The sequence below is a fragment of the Saccostrea cucullata genome, unplaced genomic scaffold, assembly GCF_032062105.1.
Source record: "Saccostrea cucullata isolate Sc308-1 unplaced genomic scaffold, CSIRO_AGI_Scuc_v1 ctg1322, whole genome shotgun sequence".
NCBI classification, from domain to species: Eukaryota; Metazoa; Mollusca; class Bivalvia; order Ostreida; family Ostreidae; genus Saccostrea; species Saccostrea cuccullata.
Genome location: NW_026930818.1, coordinates 180,093 through 202,160, shown reverse-complemented (window position 1 = coordinate 202,160; position 22,068 = coordinate 180,093). Strand labels below are relative to the sequence as shown.

Genomic DNA, 22,068 nt, shown 5'->3' with positions numbered 1-22,068 from the left:
GAGAGTACCAGAGAGAGAGAGAGAGAGAGAGAGAGAGAGAGAGAGAGAGAGAGAGAGAGAGAGAGAGAGAGAGATTGTTCTTGCGAATATCAGTAACTGTAAATTTTTGAAGACAATGTCAGCTTACGAAAACCAGTATTGTACGTGTACATGAATTGACGTATTCAAAATTTAGCGGAATCAAGGGGAATTAATACAGTTTTTAGCGTGAATAGAGTTAGTACTACACATGTCCATGTCTTGTTTTGTATAAGTAAATGATTTTTAGCGGCATTCATGAATTAGCGCATTCTTGTACGCGCCAAAGCCGCTAAAATATTTCAAACATTTTAAAATTACTTACACTAACATGATGCGCCGTGTGGTAATTATTTCTATTTTAATTAACCACTTTATATTTTGCAGAAAAATTAATGGCTTTTAACTTTCAAAATTACGTAATTTTGAAAATGTTAAATATAAAGCTAAATATGGAAGTAATAATGATTGTCATGTGTCAGAAACACATCTTAAATATTCTCGGTTTCTTTCCTGTATTCTGCAATATCGTGATGTCATGCCAAAGATATTGTCATTCCACGATATTTTTGCATGCTTTTATATGTAATAAAAGCATGCAAAAATATCATGGAATGACAAAATCTTTAATTAATAAACGAACAAGTTCTATAAAGAAAGAGTGAAAATGTAGGCAATAAAAAGGAACCAAAAATTATTCAACACATAATTTTATTAAAACAATATCAATATTTTTGCGCATAATATATGCGTAAAATAAACTGGATTTCTTCCATTGGAATAAACCAATGTATTATGCACAATTATGGACAATAAATATTTATTACCTGTGTAGAAAGAAGACAACTACAAAAAGGAAATACTGAACTGCATTGTACCCAATCTATTTGGACAGTTGCATTATTCCGTTTAAATCACATCTATATAATCACTTAATAATATTACATTTAACAGATGCTAAAAACAGATATATATTCAAAACGTACAACACAAAATTTCAAGAAACAGTGCCCTAAGTCCATAAAGAAGGAAAATTGTATTGTTTATCAATCAACATTTACTGTAGTTCTCACTAAATTCGAACTTACACTCCAATAAGCACATTCGTCTGTCCCACTCGTTAAAGTACGGGTAATTGTGACAACTGTCTCTACACCCTTCTCTTTCCCTGATGTTCAAGGCTTTACATTCGCATTCGTTACTACACTCCGCAAACATGTTTTCACATTTTTTAGAGCATCTATTGAACTTCTTCTTGAAGGAGTTTGACATATAATCGAACCTGCAGCCCTTGTGACATTTTAGTCTATATGGGTAGCATTCGTGCTGGCACGGAGTCCTATCTCCTAGAACACAGAGGATGCAGATAGCTAGGGAAACAGCAAACAAGAGACGCATCTGAAACAAAAAATGGTCCAATGCTTTACAGACACATGTCCATGAAAATACAACCCCATCGGAACAATAACAGTCTGAAAAGTAAAATGTATTATGATTTTAGGCTTAAAAAACATGCAGGATATTTTCTAATTTAACTAGAATTTTTCAGGAAAATAAAAGAATTGAATCCTACTTGTATTGAAAATAAATATACATTTCTTCCACAGACAACAATTCAATGGTTTCAATGACTTTTACAGCTAAATATACAAAAGTAAATTACAGTTATTTTTAAACTTAAAAAATTATCCAGTTTTTTCAACATCTACAAAGAATACTGTTTTATATAAAAAAAAAAACCAAAAAGCTTTACTAGAGTCTTCTAATAATTCACCTGTATTTTGTAATTTGATTTGTTTTTATGATCCCAAAAAATCATAATATTATTTATGCAGTAAAATTAATTTAATGGCTTACACATTTTTATAAGTTTGAACAGACCAGCTTTAGATCTGCCTTACCTCTGTCGTGTTGTCAGCTACTTTGAAAAGTGGTGAGTGGAGAAAAACAAGATAAATATGTACCACATAAAAAGTCTCAAAGAACACACCGTAAATCATTCTCAATTAATATCATGTTTAAATCTGAAATTAAATTAAATTTGACGCTCTGTGGTCAGGTATGAATAAATTCTGCGTGACATTTCTCTTCCTTAATATGTCATGAACCGTAGCTATCCACGGTGTTATCATTACATATTTTCTAGGTTTCATTACTTATTTAATACATTGGATGTAAAATTATGGTCAGACATGTTAAAAATGGAGTCTTTTGGCGCCTATAATTAATATTATGGTTGGATGAGAAATATCAGGGCCATATTTAAAACATAAAACTTGAAAAAGAACAACTTTAATACGAGTTTACTTACAATGAATATTGAAAGATAACACAATAAATAAAATGAAAGAAGTTTTTCCTCAGTTTTAGCAGTAAACGAAGTAACATGGCAATTAATGACCCATTTAAAAAAGGTTTGGGTTAAAACCAAAATAAGTAAAAACGAAATATTTACTAAAAGGACTAACAATTGTACATAACAATTTCTACAAAAAACCTCTTGAGATATTCATTGAAAGAATATTTTTTATAACCATCACAAGAAAAGCGTTGAAATGATAAAAAAGGCTAATTAATAATTTTTATTATTCGAAAAAAAAATTGAAAAAATTAGATTTTCTTATTACCCTCATCAACAACATGCAATATCAATTATGCTGAATATTTTAAACAAATACATATAAAAGTAAGACATTGGAGCATAAATCATGCTGAGTGAATACTTGTTTTAAAATATCACCAGTCGAACAGCAATGTTAACTAATTATAATGCTGTATAGGGTCTGGTTTCATCATTCGGATGGTGCAATTCTTTTTACAATGTCTCTAGACGAATCAGCGTCCAATACTTAACTTAAAGGTATTACATAAATATTCTGATGTTTGGTGTAAACCAATGAGTTATGCGGATTTCATTTTATATTGAGCATCGAAAATTCACATAACAAATCATATCAATGGGAAAGTTCTCTATCTTTTGTAGAATCGGAAAGAAGATATTTTGTTCACTTGGAAGTCCGGGTGCAAGTATTTATTTTATGAAATTCCTTTTCTGAGTTTTAGTATTTTACACATAGACAAAAATGATATGTCCACCAATACTGTATTATTAACTTTTCTTCATATCTTTAAAGGGGGAGGCGAAGAAAAATATTTGATTTCAAACAATCTTATGGCTGTATTTCTATCAATCAAACGATGAAATAAACTTTAGTGAATCCCACTTTATTTTTTTTTGTAGTTTTATGTTGGAAACCTAATGTCTTCAGCAGTTTTCATTAATGAAAGATTTAATTCATTAATGTTTAAGAATAGTGGATTGACAGTCAGAGGTTCTAAACCTAATCTTTGGCCATGGATAATAGTGTTCTCATTCATCAACAAGAGACTTTCATTGAAATTAAGCTTTGGAAAGGGATTATTAGCTTACGCCCATTTGTTTTCTCCTCGGCAATTTTTTGAACAACCATGGCAATACAAACGAATTGTTTAAATTCATTCTCTAAAAAGGAACAGTCAAAGAGGACAAAACCAAATATTTTTATTGTTATGGAATTCTGGATGAAAATGAAAGAATTTCCGTACATTCATTTTATAAATGCCCTATTGATCATCTGTAGCTATCATTAGTCATCTGCAATATATATTACAATATATATTACAAGGAACGCTTGCTCCTCCTAGACACCTGAGGCTGATCTCATCTCTTGAATATCTAGGAGATTCGTGTTTATGCAGTCTTCATAGATTTGTACTGTTTAGATCGATCACGGTTCATTATCTTCCATTTCCATGTGTTAAAACACATTCTGTTTCTATGCATATGCACTTCAAAGTTCACATGAAAATATGCTTGAATTTCTGAGCGATTAATCATTGTTTTCGGAGATTACGTTTACCAACAGATTTTTGAAATTCGTAAGGGTATTAAATTTGGTCCTTCATAAGCAAATCTATTTTTACATTGATAGGAAAGCAAGATTAATATAAGTTTAAAGTTCAAGATAAGATAAAATTCTTCAATGTTTTGGTCGGTACAATTACTTTGTTTGCAAATACAAACTGTTATGAAGTCGCATCGCAGCTGATGTGTTTTATACAAATTTAATGTTATTATTATCACTATGATATTTTCTTCGTTTTCTTCTTTGTTTTCGAACAGGATTAACAACACATGGATAGAACAGGTCGAAACAAGATGATACTTTCTCCTCCACGGGCAACTGATCCAACCTCTGTCTTTAAAGACCTGTGTTGTCTCTTTAAATAATTTGTATTTTTAAATGGAAATTTTGAGAATGATCAATTAAAAAAAAAATAAATTAAAATTATCATTTTTTTTTTTTACATTTATCAAACTGTGGGGTTCTTCTGCTCGATTATTAAATCAAAACCAACTTTTCTGAAAACATTTTATTTTTTAAAACTATATAACAACAAAGGTATAAATAATGACTTCTTAGACACTCACTGAGAGTCGTCGTGACAACACCCACGAGATGTTAATCAGGTTAATAAGTTTAATGTACAAGATAGCGTCTTTCCTGGATAATTTAAATATATACAAAACATAATGCTAAATTCTTTATCCAACTATAGAAGAACAGACAATAAGCACTATTTGCGTTTTTACACCATAAATGTCCTATGTAATTCTAAAAAAAATCATTAGTATTCAAGTTCTGGGAGTTTTGGTTGGAAGACGACCGTGGTTAATATGAATATACATTTCTGGATGTATCAGTCGCAAGCTCTCACGATGAGTATAATGATACATACAATTAAAACAAGGGATACAGTTAAAACAAAACGGATAGACCATAAATTAAAACTGGATTGTACAAAGCAACAAAGTCTAGGTATACCTTCTCATCACTCAGAGTAAACCTAAATGCCAGAGAAGATACGATAGTTTTTAATCAAACATCATGATGGATGTCCGTTTAGAGTTTCTATATCATTGGGCGGCTGTCCTCGACCTCCCTCGCATATCTTTTGAACACCTTCATACTCATACTTGCATTCCTTTAAACAATGCGATTCGTCGAAGGAGCTCCTAAAACGGTATGCTCTGCATGCTTGGTCACATCCCACCTTCTCTCGTTCAGCGACAGCCAAGCATTCGCATCGAGGGGAACACATCAGAGATTTAGTCTCACATTTATCGGCACACATTAAGAATCTAAATTTCGAAAGGTTCAGCCAGAACCCCTCTTTACACCGGGACAAACAGTTCACCCTTCTTGGGTAACATTCGTCTCTACAGGATTTCCTCTGATTCGTTTGAGCGTAAGTGCTACTCACAACAAGGGAGGTAACTGTCAAACTGAAGACCACCTGAAAATGTTTTAATACATACATGTAGTCAAACATATTAAACCTTTTATTGTAAAAATCAAATTGAATATGTTTTTTTTTTAAAAAGATGACAAAAAATTATACGAATTGAATATGAAATGTTTTCATTTAAATGTTAAATGGAGACTTATAATTAATTGAAGTGAAAACATGATATGTCATTACTTACCCAAGAAATTCTTGTAGATGGAAGACTCCACATCTTGATAAGTGCTGCAATATAAACTGAAAATATGGGAAAGGGACGAAGATATATCAACTAAGGCTCGTAATTAATATTCTGTTATCTCCTAATTGCCATCATAAAAATAAGTTAAGCATGGGATGCGTAACATTAGGGCTGCTCTGAAAACCGTTTAAAATTAAATCAGCATGATTTCATTAATGTTCTTACAGGTTTAAGTCATTCAAATTTATTAAACCAAACAAAATGTTACATTTTAATAATTTTAAAAATATTACCAAAAGAAATAAAAAATTTTCCGATATAAATGCATTAAAAGTGAAAATAAAATAAGAATTTCTACATTCAGCAAAATCTTTTAAGATATAAAATTAAAACGACTTGAGCGTAATTTATATGATTTCGTCTAAGTACTTTTACAAGGTATAACAGATTACTTCCTAAGAAGTCACACATAGTTATTACATGATTAACCTAATCGTGTCTTTCCGTGACCTATCGGCAGAGGATATGACATATACAAGTCGTGTAATACACGGATCGAACTTCTTCATGTTAAGAAAATATTAATAGTATATATTAATCATAAATTTGTATTAAATGAAATATGTGATTATCTAAGTTATTATTAGCGTTATTTGCAAAACTTTCTCACAAATGCCACTAACAAACGTTTCGGAGCTTTGAGAATGTACACATGCACCGATTTTTCAATTAGTAGCACAATTCTTACGACTTCTGAAATGTTAATGTTAAGCAATTAAGGATTATTTTGTCAGTATTGTATGAGTGTATTAAACAAGGAGACTGTTCGTGTATCTTGCTTCATGAAAACTATGCCTACGTGCAATCTTGTGTATTACAATTTATTACTTAACTTCGAAACATACTTTATACTAACAATTTGTATGTTTACAAGCACAAAAATGTACTAAGGTTTTGAAATTCTCTCTGCCCTACATCTTTTTTTTTTATTTTAATAGCGTCCTTTTATCTCAAATGTGGCGGAAATTTAGAACGAGTTACACTAAATATTCGTGTACAAGTTATTGTGTAAAAAGGTATTATAGTGATCAGGATGTCCGTCCGTCCGTCTGTTACGCTTTGGGGTACCCAACTCTAATCGGAAACTCCTCTGATACCACTGAATGAAATTTAATGACACTTTCTCAGAATCATTGTGACCTTTGATTAAAAAAAACAATCATGTATACAAAAAAACCCCAAACGCTTTGGTTATTATAACTTAAAATTACTTTAAAATTGTAGAAGAAAATAAATCATATTTGACATTTTAATTTTGTCTTTTGGGTAGGGTATCAATATTTATATGCAAATGTAACTGTTTTATTATAATATTTGGCTTGTGCCACTTGAATGAGCAATAACATTCCAATTTATTATAAGGATAAAAGACCAACAATAGGCAAACCACAACATTTTTCGATGTTACTAAGCATTGTCTTCTTGTATCTCATTGACAATACACACATGTATGCGTTTAATTTTATCTGATGTTGTTACTTTGTCAAAGGGTTAAATTTTTCCCTTTTGCTTGAGAATTGTCTTAAATTATTAATTGTTCCTACCTAATTATTTTTGTCATTTATTTGCTACATACATGTATATTTGTATCGCAAAAGCGAAAAACCCATACTTATCAAGTGATTTATGATTGGTAATAAATCTGAAAAAACATGACAGCATATAAATATTGTTAAGTTTTTTTTATGCACAACAATTTAACTATATCCAATGTTTATGCTTTATATTGACAACGAAGTCATAGATGGAATGTTTCTAAACATAAATTATTATTATAATGCATGTGAAAGATGTCATACATTTGTGAAGGTTGGTTCGCTTTCTTATAAAAAAAGAAACATTAAATGTGACATTTAACGACCGATTTCACTCAAAATGTCTTGAAATGCACTCTCAATCTTTCCATTATATTTAATAAATACACAAATATATGTTTTTAAGGAGAAAGTAAGTGATGAATGAGATTAAGGGATGTCAAAATATTCACAAATGTAATTTAACATGGACAAAATATAAACTTTTATGTAAATTATATCATATAAATAGAGAACTATTGCATTTGAGAGAGAGAGAGAGAGAGAGAGAGAGAGCGAGAGAGAGAGAGAGAGAGAGAGAGAGAGAGAGAGAGAGAGCGAGAGAGAGAGATTTGTATTTGGTATATTTTTTAATTACAGCTATGTAATATCTAAAAACAATTTGGAAACGATAATTTGTGTTCTTTCTAAATCATGCATTTATAATTACAATTCAATGCATTATTTATACATAAGTTTTATTTGCAATTATGGTCATAGGTTTCTCATAGTTTGGAACAGTTGAGTCTTTATTATATCTAATAATTATATTGTTTTGTTTGTATATTTTTGTTTCTTTGTTAGTGGTAAAATATAGATTAAATTAGATTTTGGATTATATCTAAAAGAATGTTACATTATTGTTTGTCTTACATGTAAAACTTTCACAAACCCAAGAGCCCAAATGTTTGCAATCCAACGCTAAATATATTATCCAGAATGTTTCGTTAAATGTAAAAATATATATTATTGTGGTTTGTAAATCTGTAAATACATTTTTCTGTGACGTAGGAGGGTTAAGTTTAATATAATTTTTTGAATTGGATCATTGTCGTGACATGGAAAGCGATTATTATTATTTGTGTTTAACCACACCACACTCCTACATACTTAGAACGATGTCATATTAATCATAGTTTAACGTGATCAGATTTGTTCTTTCAATCATTACAGTTGTAAACTTTGTTGCAGTGACGAGTAGGAACATGAAAAAAAACTAATTAATCGGAAGGATGACTCATCTCAAAATGAAATATGAACTTTAAAAAATTGATCTTCCCAAATGCTCTAAAATATATTGCATTTTCAATTCTTTAAATCTAGAAAAGAAATAAAACTTCAAAAATTGTAATTATCTTATTCTAACTTTTATTCAATTTATTAATCAGTTTTGATACATCATCGTTGTCTCGTTCTTATATTAAAATGTTTCCCCAATTATTTTCAACATTTGAGAGTAGACAAAGCTAAACACACATTGTATGTACAACACAAAATGGTGTAAATCTACCCCTCCAGGATCCGCCTCTGATGTTTTTGAGGAGGTCTGTGTTTGTTCTGCTCGCGATTTGTTTGTTTAAATGTACTTATGTACAGGAGCTTGGAAACTAAACTGTTTTTGTTATTGAAAACTATTTGTTATTCCAATATATTGTCGACAAAGACGACGGAATAAATTATGGTATTAGTTAAATAAAAATTTATATATTGCCAATAAGAATATATAGAGCATTTATTTCTCTATTAACTTATACATGTAAATACATGTATAAAATATAAAGACTGATATAATTAATACGATATAGACCTTCACAAAAAATATGAATTTGTCGAAGCAAGAAGATTCAAACAGAAGCAAACTCAGGAATGACAAATTTAAATGTACTCAGTAAGTTGTAATTATTTAAAGCAAACATAAATGTAAAATAAGCAAAAAGGACTTGATTTTGTGGCTTATGATTGTATAACTTTTATTTAAGTATAAAAATTACACGCGCACATTTTATAATATTTGGATTAACTGAGTTAATGGGTATCTTTTACCTATTTTTACCACTTGTAAGACAGAGAAGGCAGAAAGAAAATAATATTAAAATAAATTTGAACATTAAAATGTATGTTTGACGTCATACTACATATTTATAATCTTGTAGTTACATAAAAAGTTCGTTAATAATAGTTTATGCAACTAAATAAGTAGAATTTGTCGTGCTTTGCCCTTTAAGATAAAATCTGACTAGCAATAGATATTCTTTTTTTTAATAAAAAAAATTGAAAATAAGATAAATCATATATGGGTTATATTTGGAAACAAGTTTGGTATTTTCAATAAATCAGAGTTTTCACAAAAATCTTAACATAAAAAAATATTTAGGTTTGTCCATTAATTTTAACTTCACTCCATAATAAAGTTGTATGTTTAAAACAACAATTTGAATGACTTTTTTAAAACAGAGTAGTCTAAAGCAATTTATGTTTAAATTTCATATGTTAGAAAAAAAGGTTTAGCAGATCTACAATCCACATAACTATGCAAAATACATCCATATAAAAATCAAATTTTAAATATAGATGTATACATTTATGTAAAAAAAAAAATGCCAGTGGAGAGCTGCAAAGTTTAGGCCTAGACCATTAGGCAGTGTGGAATAAAAGGTTTTGTAAGGTTATTGATAGAACTTATTTTTGGTCATACATGTTAAAAATTAATGACATGATAAAAGTAGCCTATTTTTTAAATCAATGATCATCCTTTAAAAAAAAAATCGAGCATGTAAACATTTATATAAAAGTTACTGTGCTTCTCAAATGGTATTTCTTCTCCTTGCATTCAATTAATGTTACCATAATGATAAATCAAATATGCTTAAATATATGTATATATATTCTTATGAAGCAGAATAGCTATTGCACAATCTTGCGAAAGCAAGAATGAAAGAGCAATATGAAACAGCTGGTGACATTTTTTTAGGGACACATACATAATAATAAAAAGTACGTGAAATATTAAGTATCAATAAACATAAATAGAAATTAAGATTAAGTGTTCATTTATATCCATGCCCTAGGTTGGATGATATATGAAGACAACAAGGTGTTGTTTAGTTTTATCAAAAGTTAAAAGTTGACAAATTGCAAAAATCAATTTATAGAATAATTTACCTTTACTTTTACGTTCATTATTAAAAATTAAAAATTAATATTATCAACAAGAACAATTGACTTAATTTACTTAAATGATCTCGAAAAAGTTCGTTCAACCAAACACTGTGTAACCATTAGTTAGAAAATCTCACTAAACGTATTGGATACGATTAAGTAAATATAGATAATTCCATCTGGACATTTTCTTTACATTCTTTATTTTGTATTTTAAAACAAGTTTTGAAGGTCATACTATGCACGATTTTTCGCCTTTTTAATTTTATTTTAAACACTTGAGTCTAATTACCATGCCCTATAGTGCAACTTTTATCTTCCTTTGTGAGAAAAATGGGATTGCATTCGTTGAATATATTTGAAGCTGTCCAGCGAAGGATGATTGTTTAATGTAGTTTCTACTTTGTAATTAGGCATTTTAATTAAGGAATGAATTTAATAGCTACCCATTTTATACGGTATAAACTGGGTTGGGGCAGTTTACGCTTTATAAACCGCGAAGCGGTTTATAAATAAGCGTAAACTGTTCCAACCCAGTTTATACCGTATAAAATGGGTAGCTATTAAATTTATTGCTTATAATTTAATTTTCATTCATTTGATGTAAGAAAAAAAGAATATTGTTCTGACAAAATGACTTCAATTTGTGCAAAATTTGAATGTAACGTCAGGCGGATTGATACGTTTTTGACGCACGTCATTGTGACGTAGGCAACCCATTTTATACGATATAAAATAATTTTTTATCCAATCAAATACATCGTTACAACCATAATTAAATTATTTATTATTAAAACATTGAAATGAAGAGAGATTACTTTTTTTCGTGCATTGTTGTATATATCAGAATTGCTAAAGTGTTCTGACTTGCTTTATACGTACTTGATTAGAAATAAAAAAAACCCCAACTTTATCTTATTTGCATGTATAACACATGATTTATAATTATCGACCGAGTTAGTTTGTTTAAACTTGTTTAAACAATGCTAACTCCTCCCTGGAACCTGATTCTACCTAGAATTTCCAGGTCTGAGTTTTGTTTACTATTTACAAATTTGTAAACAAGTAGTTTGCTTGCTTTATTTTTGCTTAATGTTAGTGCACTGTTTGTTATTTATACCTTTTTTAATTGTTTTATATGGATATTTTACTAGAAAACTTGGTATCATTACGACAAAACTTTATGACAATATGGTGGATTAATCTTTTCTATCGTCAATATCTCTTATAAATCAAGCAATATGATCTTAAAATCTGCAAATGAGGTTTAATGTTTATGTCTCATAGTTGAATCGATATGCATTACACAAGAACATACCCTTTGTACAAATTTCTTAAAGGAGACAAATAAGGTGATAGAACAAGAATGTCATGAATCAGTTCAAAATAAATATTTTGCAAATTTTATGGTCGATACAATGTACAATGAGCTTGTAAATACAATTCATATCAAATAATTATTTACGTTAAATTACGTTATTACGTTATTTAGAAATGTCTGCGTATTTTCGTTTGTATGATGAGGTATGGAGCAGACGGCGGGTGTGATCGGTCAACAGGGGACGTTTGCACCTCAGTGGGGCCTGATTTAAGTTCAAATGATCTTAGATGCCCGAGTTCGCTTTGCTCCCGATTTTAATTGATTCTGTGGCTTTTGTGCTTGATTACTCTTCGTATCTACACATCTGAATTTAGTGACTATTACAAGCAGAAGGAAATTAACAATTTCTCCATTTTGACTGCTTGAAATCTTTTAGCAAGGAGGCAATGACTTCATATTTTACACTTATGGATACTAAAAACTTTAGTCATGGGTTGTTAATACTCCAAGACACAGCCGATGAAGAGAAATTTTATATCATTTTTTAACTTTGACTAATATTAACTTCTAAAAGTAAATTTGACTGTTTATCCTATTAAAACTTGTGATAGCATTCTGTTATCTCGCTAGGAACGGTTGTAATCGGTTAGAAAATTTGTAATGGGTTTGTAGAGAAAAAAATTTAAAGTAAATAAAGAAAATTCATTTTAAAAATATATGCATAAATATTAATCATTAAGTGTTTCCACTTTTCTTTGAGAAGCTAATTTCGAAAGTAAGTTATGACTCTCTGGGTTAAGATTGTGGCAAAATATCTTTAGATACTTTGGATGTTAGTCGTGCTCTGTGAAGTGACACTACTTAAATATAAACATCGCATAAATTCACATCTTTTTACCTAATATTTGAATTTTGCTACGTATATTGATAATTTTTTTTCACTAAAGAGTATAGAGAAAAAATTTGGAACATGTCCACGATTTTGGAGGACCACCCTTGTCTTTATGAAATTATTTTTTTTATAATCGTACATGTGTATTTGTAAAAGGAATATGCATTGTAATGAATAAAAAACTACAGTTATTCTTTTCTGAAAAATATCTTTCCACATCGGATTGATGTTGCTTAATGATTTTGTCAGTGTTTTTTCAAGGATTAAATTTGAATGTCTTGAAAATAATGAGCGTACATCATACTTTTGCCCTGAGGATTAAAAGTTTAGAGTATTAAAAGGACATCTATTTTTGTAACATTTTTTCTCTCCACTATCAAATGATAATCATTAATAAGACCCATAAGTCCATGTGTATCTTGTAAAGCAAAAATTTTTACGACATTTTAATGAACGTCTTTTGAAATACTAGTACCTGTTTTTGTAAAAATTTAATGATAAAGTGTTTTCATTTGACATTTACAACATATCCTTAAGATCTTATTGGTCGAGCTTGAAGCTCACATCCTTATTTAGTATATACACATAGTACATACTTTTTACTGTCATTGATAAGGAGATGCGTGTACAAGATACTGTCTGTCATGTAGGTTCTTAAAAAGTTGCTAAAATGAATTATATTAAAAGTTTTTGGCATTTTAACTGCAGTTAAGTCGGTTCATTTTCAGTTTTAATAAAATGACATAGACTTTCTACAAATATTGCAAATCAACAAGTATTAAGAGAACGTAGCATACAAAATTTGAACGACAGAAGTATTATATAAACTTGTGACAGCTTGTGCATTGTGATTGTCAATAACGAGTTAATTTCTTATTACAATTTATAAACATTTTTTTTATCCAATCGTCTACGTTCTCCATTCTTCGAGTCTTTTAATTACACTAAGCCGATTTCGTACTTATCGCATAAATATAATAATCACCAAAAATTCTACAGTAATTTAAACAAACTTGCATATATTTTCAGTGAAGATAGAGACTCATACAGTCATTTTGTTGAAATTTAGGATTTTTTTTTTGGTTAAAACTATTTAGTTCGTAACATAATATCATCCTTATTCTTGCAGTCCTTCATATATACACATGCACGCAAAATAATGATTTTTTAAACATGCTTCATATATTTAAAAAAATGTAGATATTTATCTAAGTCGTACATTTCCAAAAAGTACGAAAGTAACTATTTTAGTCTTAAAAATTAAATATTTTATACTAGCGCATTATATTGATAAAATGTTTGATACTACGAGTAGATTTTTTTGTATACGTTTCATTGTAAAGATTTCTCTCGCTAAAAATGAATTATCTCTCTTTGTAAACTTAAGTCTTTTGGAGTACAAGGTGAGAGGTATATAGAGTGTAAAATGAGTTGATCCAAACTATTTGAATGAAATACTTTATGACAATGTTACATGTCAATTATTTTTAAAAACCCCGTATCAGCCGTGGTCTTGCGTTGATATTTCAAAATTCGCCGAAATATGTTCCATGTTTTATAGTTACATAACAGAATAATAACGATAAATTAAAGCACAGGCTTTTTATATCATTGACAGCTTGCTTTTTCAATACAAATGGAACTCGTAAATTTACTTACCTGGTCATTGGTCATTTGCCAAATTATTTTGTTAAAAAAACGTTCTGATTGTACACACAAATACTCTAAGCTGACATCAAACAGATGAGTTTCTGATTGACAATATCTAGTAGTATGTGGTTTTTGGAGACCAGGTCTTCCAACAATCTAGTGGAATTCCCATGGGTACAAATTATGCATGAAAAAAGAGAAAACACTTCCTGTGGCCTTCAACTCGACATTTAGATATATCGACGACGTATTGTCAACTAACAATGGTTATTTCCATTCCTATGTCGATACGATATATCTTGGTGAGGTTGAGATAAAAGATACCACAGAGTCTGACACAACTGTTTAATACATGGATATTTTACTTGAAAAAGACGTTAATAGTAATCTAACAACCAATCTCTATGATAAACGTGATGACTTTAACTTTTGTATCGTCAACTTCCCTTACTTATGCAGCAATATACCTTCATCACCTGCATACGGAGTTTATATATCTCAATTGATTGGATACACAAGAGCATGCTCTACGTTTGAACAATTTCTAAAACGAGGTAAATTATTGACAAACAAGTTGATGAAACAAGAATATCAGCAGTCTCGTTTAAAGTCATCATTTCGTAAGTACTATGGCCGATATAATGACCTTGTCAGCAAATTCAGTTTATAGTTGAGTCAAATGCTGACTGATGTTTTTCATAATAATTGTTAGTTCATTATCTATTCACTGAATTGACGACAGATTTTTCTGTTATTTCCCAATAATGTCAAGAAGAACACGGCGGACGTGAGCGGTCGGCAGGGAATGCTCAATCCTCCATGGCACCTGAGCCCACCCTTGATGTTTTGGAGGTCCGTGTTTGCTCTGTTCCTATTTTGTATTGTTTTATGGACTTTGATATTGAATACTGTTCGTTATCTCCATATCCTTCATTATCACGTCATTATGTTTATACTGATGGATCTACAGATTTCCGTTTGTTTGATCATGTCAAGAAGCACATAATGAAATCTGACCTGTTGAGAAGGGACGCATACGCCCACATGTCACTTGATTAAACATGTGATAATTTTAGAGGTCCTTTTTTGCTCTTTATCTAATTTGTATTGCATCTATAAATTTTTGAGGTTGGTGATTGTTCTTTATCTCGTTCTTCATACAGTTATAACATATATTCGTCAGACCTTAACGTGTTAAAGTAGGCATAGATTCCTGTTTTCAGTGAGAATGACAAAATTACCACTGTGTCATTTAGTCTATATTTGTATTTATGTAAACTGATAAAGTATGCAGTAAAAGATTGTGTCATTCCAGAAGAGCATAATTCTTTTAGTGAAAAATGACATAAATTTGTCAAGTTAGGCAAACTTATAAAATATTACAAGTGATTTTACCTAAAATAACTTGTTGCACATTCTAAAACTAATTTTTCTTAATGTTAAATTGTCTTCAAATGTCCTAAAAGACAGATTCAACAGTGGAATGACATAGATAAATGTCAAAATACTCAGTGACAGCAACAAAGCTTCTTAAATTAAATTTAAACTATATCATCAAACAATTCCAGGACAATAATAGGCGTCCATTTCTATTAAAAATACACACATACCTTCTCTGGTAATCGACACACAAAAAGTCTTCTGAAAGGTTTACTCTGTCTTTAATTTTTAAATCAACACTTTAGATCGATTTAATTTTTGTATTTTTTCCATAAAATAAGCATATCTATTTGTATTTGAATATTTCTTTTGAAAATAATCACAGCTTTTGTTTTTTGCAAGTCATTTAGATGAATTTATTTTTATGAATACTTTCAAATAATATATATGTATTAGTAATTGAGCTTTATTTATAACTTCTCTACCTAGTAAATAAAATTAATGTGAAATTCGATCATGAAGACTGAAAGGAATGTATATGACAGATACCTGAATGAATATCACATATATCAATGATTCATTAACATTTTTCCTTTTTGTATAATTGAAGAAGAAACTTTGTTTTTCTTAAAGTTAAGAAAAATCAAAATAAAACTGAAATGAGTAAGATATTAACAAAACCAATTCTAGGTTTTAAAATGACATTTTATTAAATAATATCCACATAGAGCAAAGATTAAAACTACTACAGTATACAAATTATACCTTATTAATTGATATATCTATTATATTTTTTTCTGTCACAAAAGTAATCACAAAATTGGATGAAGAGAATATGATTTTTTTTTCAAAATAAAATTAATATGGAAAGTATTAATCGCGCCAAAAAAAAGTTTTGTAATTCAGTATAAACTGTGTTGTTTGTTTAACTTTAAGATGAGTACAATGCAAATAATACATTATAATGTGATTATGGTTTTACTTAGGATGTAGGAGGCTTCAGACTATATATAGCCGGAATTATTTGTCATCGTATAATTGCACTATTCGTGTTCTATGTAACTATTAGACGTGTACGGGCTGACGGTATAGAACAGTCGCAGTATTGTTTAATTTATCACGAAATTGAAATATGAGGTTTTTATTCCAGTATTTTATATGTAAAAATAAATACAAAAGAAGAGGAACTTAATTTAAAAAACACTTCCTGCTATTTTGTAATGCAGGAAAATAGCAAACTTTGAAATATATAAAATCCTTTGAACGAATGAAGTAAAATATAAACATTTATACTCTTATTTCTTGAACATTCGTCCTGCAAAAAAAATATTGATGGAATACCTAAATCCTTGTGGTATTGCAGATATTTAACCAAACATTTAAGTCAATGGATTTTGCGGATCCTAATTTACATTTATATTTTAAGTATGATTATGTAACCAATATAATAAAAAAACCCATTAAAAAAAAAACTATTTTGGACATTTACGTCATTTATTTAGAAACAATCCCTTGAATGAAAACAATACGAATAAAAAAAAATCCACAAAGTGTTATTCAGAAATCTGTGGTCTTATGTGAATATCAGGAATCAACACTGATTTATTTAAAGCCTAGATTTAAACAGAACAAAATTTGCACTGCTTTTTTGTTTTTGAGTGTTTAATAAAAAATAGGGTCTGGGTTGAAAGAAAGTTAGAAGCGTCCCTTTCAATATTTCAAATACGAAATTCAATACTTTCTGCCAGTATCAGTATATCATCGTCAAGGGTCAGCGTGCTTTTGTGGAAGAATATCACCAAGAGCTTTGCATGTTTCTTGTCACTTAAAAGTTCCTAATCAAATCAACTTAACTTTCTTTTTTTGATTCTTATGAAGCACAAGGAGTTCAAAATATTATACGTAAAACAGAAAACAAAACAAAATACTTTCTGTGGCCTTCAATTCGACATCTAGATATATCAATTAGAATTTAGCTATTTCTGTTCTTATGTCGATACAATATAATCCAGTGAGCTTTAAATAAAAGATATCACAGAGTCATACGCTTTTTTTCAATATTTACGACATTCACATTTAGGATATTTGACAAGAAAAATATTTGTACAACGATATACATTTATCACCTGCATACGGGGTTTATCCGATTCGCAGGAACATGCTCTACGTATGAACAATTCCTAAAACAAGGTAAATTTGTATACAAACAAGTTGATGAAACAAGAATATCCGCAGTCTCGTTTAAAGTCATCATTTCGTAAGTTCTATTGTCGATACAATGACCGTATCAGCAACTATAATCTTTGATGAAGTCAAATGCTGACTGATTTTTTGCATACTACTATTGACTGATTTTCCCATTATTGCCCGATCATGTGAAGGAGCACAAGGAGGGGGGGGGGCGGTCGGCAGGGGATGCTCACTCCTTCATGGCACCCGATGTCACCTCTGATGTTTAAGAGGTACGTACATGTTTTCTCTACTCCAGATTTGTATTGTTCTATGGACTTTTGAGCTCGAATACTGTTCATTATCTCCATACATTTTATTATACAACTAACCAAACAAACAAAGGTTTCAGACTTTGATTTTTGCAAATACATTTCTTATTCACTGTTGCATTCTATAGTTTAAACAAATTAATCCATAGAAAAAAGTAGATTTTAATTGCTGAATAGAACTTCTAATTAAAGAACTGTCATTATGCATTTTCTACATTTTCTTATGATTTTTATAATATTAAACTTTCATCGGAAAAAAATATACCCATTTCTGATCCAGATCCTCTTGATTAGATACCAAAACAAACGAGCATATGAAACTGTGATCATATTACCTACAATCAATTCAAAATGTGAAAAGAACAAGAATAAAAACCATAGGTGGATCAGCTGCAATAGAGGAGTAAACATCCCCTATTTCATGCTTGTAAAGTGTTGAAACAGTCTATGCATACTTACTATGCTTTGTCCCTTGTCCATGACATGTATGTTTAATTAACCCCAAAACTACGCAAATTATTTCCTTTTAATAGCTTATAACATCTTTAAAGTCATTTTGGAAGACTGAATTTATTTCCTGACATCTCATTGTGTGTGTTAAGCAAAACCACAGTTGTGATGATAAACCATAACGTATTATGATGATAAACCAAATCATTAACATAAAGTTTCATTCAGCTAAGATATTAGATTTTATCACAACGTATTCTTTACATTGAAGATAAAGTAACTTAAGAGTATTATTAAAAGAATGAAATACTTTATATATTTTCTGTATTGAAGACTGAAATATTTTGTTTTTGCAAGGTTGTAAAATTCAATGAAATGGTGTAAATCATTAGTACATTACTTTATACATGTACTTTAATTCTGGCCCTGTTTTCGTTATCTGTGAAAGAATTTTGAGTCAATCATAATGGCTTCATGCATCAGAAACGGTGGGGATATATAGATTACATTAGGATTAACTTAACAAATCGTTCTACATACAAAAGCAGACTAACGTAGAAGACTTAAAATGTCAATTTCTAAATCTTTTTATTAATCCAATAAACCTTGATTCAAAAACTTCAAAAGATACAGCCCTACATGTCACTATAGCGAGACAGTTACGTCACCGATTCTCTGACTCAGAATGTCAAGGTCAGTTCTATTATGAACTACATACACTCATCATAGCATTCATGGAAGTCTTTAAAGCACGTCCGGTAGCACCTGCGTTTGGACCGACCTTCTCGCGTCGCACAGTCTTGTATACAATTGGCCCTCTGTTGGTCACATGGTATCAAACACATGCATTCTGTATCACACTCTACATAGTCCTCTTTACACTCTACAGCACATTCCAAAAAGTCCTTCCGATTACGAATATGGTCTACACGACACTCGTTAGCACAATCAATCTTTTCACGTCTACACACTTTACTGCAATTACGATAAGAGTTTGAAGTGTGTTTGGTAATTTGGGATTCTGTGGTATAAAACTGGATCAGGATAAGAAATACGAGGAAGACCTGAAAAATATAACAATTGCAAATAACTTTCATATAAATAAACAGATTTACAAATTATCGAAAGTATACCAATACTCTAATCTAAATAAATATACAAAATTGAAAGTGACTTCAACCAACAATGATAACATCCAATTATCAAATACGAAAACATATATATCATCGATAACTTCGTCGTATTAATTAATAATTTTTTCTATTCCATTGTTATATCACATATAATACATGTATATGCAATTTGAGACCACTTTCAGTCCCTTTCTCGAATAATTATATTAAGAGTGGAAAAATAATTTATCAAAACGTTTTTCGAAAAGCAAATATAAAAAAAACAAAATAACTAATTTACACGATTCTCCTTACCATTGTTATATAGGAAATGGGTACAATCAAGAGTTCAGCGACGGAATAAACACTTTATTAATCCGTTAGTTTATATATTGTATCTTAATGCATACATCATTTTTATACCTCCATCATTTTTATATAAATTTACAAGAGGACTGTCAAAATTTACATGTCATGAATATATCCTATTTATAAAATGTATGTTAGTCGTTGCTTTTTCATGTTTTGAATCTTCTGTCATATGTACGGAAGATTGAAATTAATTTTAAAAACTAATCCAATTAAGAAAGCTCTGCTTGTGACATTAAACATTTTAAATTGCATAATATTTAAGATGTGTTGTGAAGTTGGTCATTTACATCTTGTATTTAAGTCCGAGGGAAATAAAAAATAAAAAAATGAGTTAAAATAAGACTAAATGTCCTTCTTCGCTTAAAAACTTAATATTTCAGAAAAGACGTACAAGGAACAAACTTTGAGAAAGAAATTCACATTGTAAAAATGTGTCAAACTGGATTTTCAGATTTGAAAAACAGTAAACAGTTGCAATTTAAGTTTATTTGATTTGAAAAAAAGCTTTACATTGGAACATCTTGCGCAAATAATTATTAAGTAAAACGACCTTAATTTTGACGGAGAGTTCAATCTATAATACGCCGAATCCCGTTATAATCTCAGAATCATTATCAGAAGTCAAACAGTTTTCTTAATATAAGTTTGTTATCAGGTCAAGCCATGGCTATGAAATAATAACATTGATATAAATCTAAAAACTTGAAAGACCGATGGTTATGAGATTTATATAATAAATGCGACAAAATGATCTATAATATGAATAAAGTCAGAGCAAAGAGGTCAGATTGATTGAACTGACTGTAGAATAATGAACTATTATTGTTAAACGAGATCACATGTGTCACTAAGTAAGCTCTATGAGAACTACCATATCCTCCACTGATTTTGAAATCTTTGACTTGAATTATATGGAAATAAAGTATTTAAGCTGAAAAACTCATTCAAACTATATAAATGAGGAGCAGAACAAAAACAGACCTCTGAAACACAACAGGTGCGATCAGGTGACATTAGAGAGTACGTAGTCCCTGCCGTACGGTCAAACCCGACGTGTGCCTCTTGTCATAATCGGGAAATAACGGGAATTTCATTTCAAAAATGCTTTGAATATAATGTTTTCTGTTTTCCAGTCTTGGATCTATGAAGTGAACATCTAAAGACATTTTTGCCATAAAAGTATGCTACACAATAATTTTATTGACTGTTAAAATTCCCTATTTACTAATTTGAGGTGCAATAGGAATATTTATGTTGTCAGTAAATTTATGGTGCATTGATTTGTTAGTTTTATGCTAGTATGATTAAGCTACAGAATATTATCATACATATTTTTGATAGTCGCATTTTATTGTTGCTACTTGTTATATCATTTTACTTTTGCTTTCAAGGAATTATTCGCTTTGTTGAAAAAGCCTGTCTGTTTATTATTTAATAAAAGTTTTAATTCGAAACTGTTATTGCATTGTTGACTTTTGTTTTGCAAAGAAGTCAATATTATCACAGACCTTATCGGCTGAAATCAAAAAAGGTTGTTTGGCAACCCTTAGAAGTATGATAGCTAAAATCAGTATAGATGAAAACTCTGAAACAATGTTTATTTTATGTATGCTACTTTTGAAAGCAATGTAAACATTTATCACATGTTCTTTATTTTAATATTTTTTTCCAGACAGTTGTATTAATGTATATTCACGATAAATTAAATTTATTTAGTTTTTATATTTACATGAATCTTTATTTTATCACATGTCTATATATAAGTAATGGAATTTCAATTCTTTAAAACGTAACGTAAATTTAAAAAAAAGCGGTAAGGGAGAGAAAAGATTTTAAAATTAAATTTCATTGTACAATATGAAAAGATCATATTTATTGGAGATGTCTTTTTGTGTAAATGTCATATAAATGGAATAGCATTTTCGATTTTATCATCATCTATTATGCTTTTATTTTTTAAAATTATAAATCTTGATTTCTTGAAGTCAGTAAAAAGCCTTTTAATTTTTTCTTTAAAAACCAGATTTGTTTTCAAAACAAAATATTGGTAAT

General features: G+C 29.6%; 2 protein-coding genes across 2 annotated transcripts in view; both read right to left on the bottom strand.

Moving 5' to 3' along the window:
* Nucleotides 1–4,422: 4,422 nt before the first annotated feature.
* On the bottom strand, nt 4,423–5,622 carry LOC134230231 (uncharacterized). The gene is made up of 2 exons (XM_062711994.1): nt 5,546–5,622; nt 4,423–5,355 (listed from the first exon to the last, which is right to left on the bottom strand). Exons 1-2 carry the CDS (start codon nt 5,576–5,578, stop codon nt 4,945–4,947), a joined length of 444 nt encoding a protein of 147 aa, XP_062567978.1. The 5' UTR covers nt 5,579–5,622; the 3' UTR covers nt 4,423–4,944.
* Nucleotides 5,623–19,101: 13,479 nt separating this feature from the next.
* Nucleotides 19,102–22,068, bottom strand: part of LOC134230245 (uncharacterized) — a 57,087-nt gene continuing 54,120 nt past the window's right edge. The window contains exon 2 of the mRNA XM_062712018.1: nt 19,102–19,596. Within this exon, the coding sequence (XP_062568002.1) occupies nt 19,243–19,596 (354 nt within the window). The 3' untranslated portion in view covers nt 19,102–19,242. The remainder of the gene's footprint in view (nt 19,597–22,068) is intronic.

Bases quoted from the DNA above. Each gene is read 5' to 3' on its own strand.
- LOC134230231 (XM_062711994.1), bottom strand. From the start codon at position 5,578: ATGTGGAGTCTTCCATCTACAAGAATTTCTTGG. The intron at 5,356-5,545 runs GTAAGTAATGAC...AAACATTTTCAG, and splicing joins CATCTACAAGAATTTCTTGG to GTGGTCTTCAGTTTGACAGT.